This window comes from Eutrigla gurnardus (genome assembly GCF_963514095.1).
Source record: "Eutrigla gurnardus genome assembly, chromosome: 8".
Taxonomy (NCBI): domain Eukaryota; kingdom Metazoa; phylum Chordata; class Actinopteri; order Perciformes; family Triglidae; genus Eutrigla; species Eutrigla gurnardus.
The window spans coordinates 19806033-19813280 of NC_139922.1; the positions used below are offsets into that span (position 1 = coordinate 19806033).

Here is a 7248-nt window from a genome sequence, read left to right on the forward strand (position 1 = left end):
TCCTGCTTTTTTTTAAAAAAAGGAAAAAAAAGTGGCCGTGAACTTTCGGGTGGACGGGAGGAAGGAAGGCGGCGGGGTCGAAGGAGTGGAGGCAGCGAACTACTGCGGAGCAGAGAGTGAGCGAGAGCGGATCCCTCCCGTCAAGCACCGCCTCACTGCTCGGCGCCCTCACGGCTAACCAACGCACACTCTCGTCACTACACCGACCGGGGAATCTGCAAGGCACACAAGTCATGATGCAACAGCACGAGAATAAATCAATGCAACGCGCACTATAGGCGTTTTCTGGGCTGTACCACGAAGACATTATAGTAGCTCAATTAACACCGTAATGTCACGTATAGGAGCGACGCTGTATTTGTAACCTTCTGACATGTATGCAACATTAGACTACTTATTTATTCTGAAGCATGTCCTGCTTAAGCTTGGCTAGGCTATGTTATTAAATCAGGAATGCAAGCTACTGTGCAATATATTGGAAAATAAATGTTAACCTTACAAGAGATTAAAAAAAACAATTAGTCCCTCAATAATGCTAGTTTATACTGTAACTGCTCTACGGCACAAGAGTTCAGATTTTATTATTTTGTTATAATTCTATGATATCTTTGTGTATATAGCTAAGACATAAACACTGATAATAGAAGAAGGTATAGTTCTCCACTTAGAAGGTTTGTTAATTTAGTGAGCTAAGTGTTGTCAAATGGTCATTAGTGTGGGTGCTGCTAGAGATTTTGGGCCCTATGAAAGAATGTAATATTTGGGGACCCCCACACCCCACCCCTCCAACCCAAACCACCCACCTGGGGGCCCCTGTCAGTGCTGAGCCCTTGAAATTGTCCTAATTTTCTCCACCCTTACCGCCCACGGTCATTAGCATTGTTTCAATGGTGACAGCAGTACATTTAAATTGATGATTAACGTGATTAAGCTGCACTGATTGGATCACAACCGAGTGTCTTTTGCTGCCTTATCTACAGGCGGTGTTGGAATTTAACAAAGACGTTACTAAAATACTGCACTGAAGTTCATATTTGAGGTACTTGTGTTTTGAGTATTTCATGAAACTTTATACTTTTTACTTTACAGCTATAACTACTAGTTACTTCTCCAATGAAGATTTTACAAATTACATGATGGTTTATAAAATATAATTGATTTTTAAGACACCTTTTCAATGCATTACTTGTATTTGTAATGTCTACCATAAATGGGATTTTATTTAACTATTGTATATGGCAATATTCAGTGTGTTACTGGTGTGTGCTACATTTAATCAAGGATCCGACTACTTCCTACACCAGACGTACAGGCCTCAATGTTTTTTTAGAAACGTTTTAAGGTCATGAAAACATATTCATCAACATATTCTGAGGTGTATTTAACATGTTGCTTAGTATGTTGTACGCTTTGCAGCAACTAATCACATCACATAACAATGTGTGCAGACAATAACGGAGACACAGTATTTGGTAAAGCACACGATTTCACATTCCAGTGACCATAATGGTGAGGGATTAGGCCCAACAATGAGGATGAAGCTGGCAAGAGAGGATAACAGACATGGAAAATATGTGGGTGTCTCGGTTAGACAGAGAATAGGAGAGTGACTCAGGTCAGAGCAGTCAGACCTTCCTCCCTCAGATTTTTGTGGTTGAAACTTTCGTCTAAATTTCCTTAACCTGGATAGACAGTATCTTACATCTCGTCCTCACTGGCCCAATCTCTTAGAAGCAGCAATCATTTCATCATATATTCGTCTGACGTGCCCTTAAAAAATATACCTCCCTGCAGATCTCTGATGACATGGTGTGGTAAAGTAGGGAACTGCATTTTTTCTTTTCCTAATTAAAATGCTAAATAGAAAATCATTATCCCAGCGAGAAAACACATTGTTTTGGGATGATGTTTGACATTTTTTTTTCTTTTATTACTTTGTCTGTACAACACGGTACATAACAGACACAAAACAAACAAAAAACATTAAGAGGGAAAATCATAATAGGGCACAACCCAAACTTATGTTTACTGTACTTCTGTGGGCTTCTATTTCCGGATGTTTGAAGCCTTTTTGTCCGTCTACAGCAATAAGTGACTAATGGTGAAACCTCTCAAAAGAGCCATTAGATTGACTTTACAAATATTTGTACAATCTCCAAGCTATGGTTTGTAGTGACATGTCAGTGAACAAATGTTTGCTTACTGTGAAGAAAGATAAGATCAATAGCTATATTTCAATCATCAGAAAAAGACGCAAGAATCAGCTAAAAATATCAAGTGAACCATTATGATTTGTCAATTAAAGCTCATTACACAGAGTTAAATCCCAAATGTTAAACTTCTGATTTAACAGTTGGACTGGACTCAACACACAGACCATATTTACATCCGAGGCAACGAATAAAACACGAAAAACGATTTTCTTCCAATGAACTTCAAATGCACCGAAATAAAAAGGCAGATTTCCATACATCAAAATGGTAACATCTTCAAGCATGTTTGTGTAAAAGGCAACACAATAAATAAAACAAATGGCACAGAAGGTTTCGACAATCAAAACTCAGGAATACGATGTCGTGTGAAATATTCACAAGAAACTAAATACTAAAGCGAGCACGCAAATAATCTTCAGTCGACGTCCCTGCAGACAGTAACACAAGCTGACGAAACAGAACTGAGCAAAACAAAAAAACAATCTAATTACAGTGAAAGGAATAAGAGAATGACATTTATAATTCAATATAGTATTTGTATTTACAAGCATTTATACAACTGAGGGCATTAAATGGGGGTTCAAGCTTATCATTATATTAGGACATGGAGCAGAACAATCAGATCATTATATAATGCACCAAAATATAAACCTTGTAAACATCACATCTCCGCTTTTATCTCAGATATCAGTCAGATTAAGTTTCCATTAGCCAGGTTCATAATATATTTGTCCTTACTTTAAGGCATAGGTATGAAGCTTAGGAGTGAACCGCTTATAAGATTTTATTTAAAATAAGCCAGATTTAAAATCAGGTTTCTCTCCCACGAGGAGTTAGCCCTGGGCAAAACGTCCTCCCCACGTGTCCCTGGACCAGCTCAGTTTGCTGTAAAGTTATAAGATCTCCTCAACTCCATGCGCAAAGATCATAACCAGGCCCGGCTCCAGGATCATGTCCTCCCCCATATGCTGATTCTCGCAGGCCATCACCACCACCGCCTGCTTGCCGGGGATGCGCTTGGCAACGTAGTTCTCATAGTAGCGCCTGTTCATCTGCCGTGTCTCGAGCGTGGCCAGTCCCTGCGGCCAGTTCCGCTCGTGGGCGTTCTCGATCAGGTCGTTCACAATCGAGAGCGGACAGCCGCTGTCGATGAGGGAGCGCTTGATGACCGCCTGGAGCACGGCATCGGGCGTGGAGATCATGCCCCCCCAGCGTGTCACTCTGGCAGGCTGCATGGAGTTCACCCACCTGAAGACGAGACGAAGTGAAAAACCACAACAAAATTACCGACTGAGCTGCAGAGCCGAAGAAAGTTAATACTTGTTAAGAAATTTCACTCACTCCAGAATCTCATTGTACTCAATGCTCTCCTCGAGGTTTTGCAGGTTAGGGTTAGCACTGCGGATTGCTCTCATGTAGGCTTTTAGCAGCTGAATGTCCCGTTTCTGGAAAGTAAAAACATCATCTTCAGTGAAGCTTTACAGGAATACATAAAAGGCTTATTAACTATTGTGGCGGCTGCATATATGGGACGCAACCTCTCCAAATACTGATCGTTTCAGCTTTGTCAGATTCCAAACAAGCTACTGAGAATATAGATTTTCATAGCAGAGCTTTCCATAAGTGCTGCCTGTCGGCCGAACAGCCATCACCTCATTTAATTCCAGCTGGCTTCTTAATTCTATAAATTTGAGATTCTAATAAAATAGTTTTGATTCATTAAATTTGACATGCGTGTGTATTTTACGACGAGAGGTTGTTTCCTGTCGAGTAGAGAAGTCTTCCGTGTTTGACAATTATTAGCAAAATAATTTCATGACTAAACACATTAAGAACAGAATTTATGACACAGACAAGGGCCATCCTCATTAGATAGGCTACTTCCAAAAACAGCAATGGCAGCAACTTTCCGACAACACAGTAAATATTTAAAAGAAAGCTCTGCATTTTCTATATCAAACCATGCAGACGTTGATAGGCTTAATGAGTGAACGAATTGATGACTTTTCTTTATTTACATCGCGCTTATTACAGCAAAGCTGACTCTATTGCAAACACACTAAACAGGCAATGTCGTCAAAGTAACAGGGCTTGGTGTGTATATATATATATATATATATATATATATATATATATATATATATATATATATACATACACACACACACACACATATACCTGTCATTAAATTAAATTAATGATTATACAAAAAATGAAACAGAACATATACAGATATACAAACCATCAAAAGGGGAAAATTCTGCAAAAATAACCTGTAACAAAATTATTTGAGCACTTGATAAACCCAGATCCCAAATAACTTCAGTATTCGAGTGAATCATGATATCTAATCTGTAGAAAACTGTCAATATAAAGTAATCGGGGAGAAAAGAAATATAATTTCAAAACCTTTTCCGAAGACAACATTTTTCAGAACTAGGCTCATAAAGTACGTAAAGGCAGAGTAGGTAATTTGGAAAAACTACAGAGACTTTGAATCGACGAACCAAAAAAGTCCCGCCCCCTTCGTTCAGACCTCAGTTCAAAGCTGCTCTCCCAGAACGCCAAACGAGTGCTAGAGATCGGCAGTCAGGAAGTCAATCAGGACGTCAATCAGGAAGTAAGCATTGATGGACGGGCCTGACTTTTTTGATTGGAAGGGGTTTTTACAGTCCTGACACGGCCACAGACAACATTTTTAATTTATTTTTTAAGCATTTCATTTATTCATTGCAAATCTGTACGTTACAAGGATTTCAAGTAATATAACGGAGAGGGTTTCTGAATAGAATCACCTACTCAACCTTTAAGTTAACACATCAATGAGCAGGCAAAATGTCTTACTTGTTCCCCCAACTGGTGTTTATGCTCTACAACAGTTTTCTCCAGGTCTGAAATCTTAGTCTGTTGCTGCTGGACAACGCTCCGCAAGTGTTTGATGCAGTTATGGTTGGGCACCTCATCTTTTGGCATCTCAAGCCTGCAAGAGTGGCAGAGATAGAATAACGGGAGAGGAAATAGAGGATTTAATACGATACCAGACAGAGGACAGGCCACACTCATTAATTTTGGTTTAGTCAGGTTCCGACTGTCACATGACCCAGCCAGAGAGTTTTTAAACTATGGCTCAAAGTGAGTGATGAATCCGAACGGTACATTTCTGCCAGACGGGAGCCACTCACCCGCATCCCTCCTCACAGTTGACAGGCCTTTTGGGGTTGTGCTCACAGTCCTTGAGGTGTGACTGCAGCTGGTCCAGCCGCAGCGTGGCTATACAGCCGAAACCTGCGTTGTCACAGCTGATCTGGAGTTTGGACAGCATGTTGCGCATGATGCGGGGCACGGGCCGGAGGTGAGCCAGCGTCACTACCGTGCGGTCAACGGGACAGATCTGCTGCTGGGCAAACCACTGCGTTATACAGGCATTGCAGAAGGCGTGCTCGCAGTGTGGAGCCTGAAATGACACAAAAAGTAAATAAATAAATAAAATAAAAACTAGGAAGAAAAAGACACCATCTAGACAGGAATATACCTGCACTGGTTCTTCAAGCACTCCACTACATATAGGGCACAGCAGGTCTTCATCCACCTCCCCTTGGAACCTCGTAACGTCGTACCCCATGGTACATCACTGGGATCCACAACCTCCTGAACGACATGGAACCAAGTCAATTACATTTTCAGACAAACTTAAAATGTGTGACTGAAGACATCCCATAAATAGATGCATACCTCACTCACAAAAGGCCTCAAATGCTTCCATTCAGCTCTCGATGTAAAGCTGATACACACACGTCACATCTGGCAGAAATAATTCGTCTGGCGGAAGAGAGACAGACGCTCCCTGCAGGAAAAAAAATCATAATGTTCACACCGATTATTTGGATTTCAAAAGACTGAGCCGAGTTATGCTATATGATCCAAACCCACATGATAAAACACACAACAGACTGAGCTTTACATCATGCATTTAAATGGCTTTCTCATCCTAATCAGAGGCAAACTACACTCTTAGGATAACTCAATAAAAAAAAAGTACAAACGAGAATCTACTAAACACACATTGTGTTATTGTTAATTCAGTAAAAGCTGTACAATGACTCAAGACATTCGAGCACACAGCCATGTTTGAACACAGAGCCAACGTCCTTGGTGAACGTGTGGTTTTCTACCGTTATCCCCCAACGTATCGCCCGCCGACCTCCTACGTCCGAGGGGAGCATCCTGGTGTCCCGGTTGACGGCGGGCTGACTGGCCTAATTTCAGTGAAAGCAGCACGCGTCGGTCTGGAGGCGATTTACAGCTCCTTTTTTTTTTTCTTCCTCCCATCGCACTCAGCGTGCCTTGCAAGACGAGCTAGCCCCCCAAGCTAACGTGAGCTACGTGTATGATGTTATTTTCAACTGTTACACGTGACACTAAATAGCGGCGCCTTTCGGGTTTATAATGAGCTAACCCGGCGTCATCTTTGACAAGCGCCCCGGTGTTGGAGTTAAGATGTCAGTGTAGCTCGCTCGCCATGAATTCAATGTGGCTAACGCTTTCAAGCCAGATAGCATTGCTAGCGCCCCCCAGTACCGTTGGTTTCCTCTGGAAATTAGCCACCGAGCTAACCAGACAGACCTCAGTGTGGGCAAACTACACCCACACACGGCTCATTACAATCAGCCACATTTGAAGACAACATTACAAAGGACCGGTGTACTTACTCGAACATGTAGTAGATAAGATCCTATTCCCGATGTTTATATGTTTTTCGGACGTCCTACTGTAACTAGTAGCTCGCTAGCCACGTCCTGTGCTACATCCTAGACCCCTGTTTGCGTCGATACGCAACCCGGTGGCTACGTCATGACGTACAGCAGGAGCATCCGATTGGTCCATAAAACCAATTCAATCAACCAATTAATCAATAAATCAACCAATTAAAATATAAATAAATGTATCCATCTAGCGAAGACACGTATGATTACTTGATGATGTGGTTTCTGAAATGAAATCTGGAATTAATTAATACATAATATACATAATAATC

General features: G+C 41.3%; 1 protein-coding gene across 1 annotated transcript; it reads right to left on the bottom strand.

The window, feature by feature from the left end:
• Positions 1 to 2143: 2143 nt before the first annotated feature.
• rnf41 (ring finger protein 41) lies at positions 2144 to 7033 on the bottom strand. The gene is made up of 7 exons (XM_084015831.1): positions 6923 to 7033; positions 5946 to 6057; positions 5746 to 5861; positions 5396 to 5667; positions 5058 to 5193; positions 3555 to 3658; positions 2144 to 3461 (listed from the first exon to the last, which is right to left on the bottom strand). The coding sequence occupies exons 3-7, from the start codon at positions 5833 to 5835 to the stop codon at positions 3107 to 3109; spliced, it is 957 nt and encodes a 318-aa protein (XP_083871957.1). The 5' UTR covers positions 5836 to 5861; positions 5946 to 6057; positions 6923 to 7033; the 3' UTR covers positions 2144 to 3106.
• Positions 7034 to 7248: the final 215 nt, after the last annotated feature.

Bases quoted from the DNA above. Each gene is read 5' to 3' on its own strand.
- rnf41 (XM_084015831.1), bottom strand. From the start codon at position 5,835: ATGGGGTACGACGTTACGAGGTTCCAAGGGGAGGTGGATGAAGACCTG. The intron at 5,668-5,745 runs GTATATTCCTGT...GTGTCATTTCAG, and splicing joins TGCTTGAAGAACCAGTGCAG to GCTCCACACTGCGAGCACGC. The intron at 3,659-5,057 runs GTAAGACATTTT...TTTACTTTCCAG, and splicing joins AACACCAGTTGGGGGAACAA to AAACGGGACATTCAGCTGCT.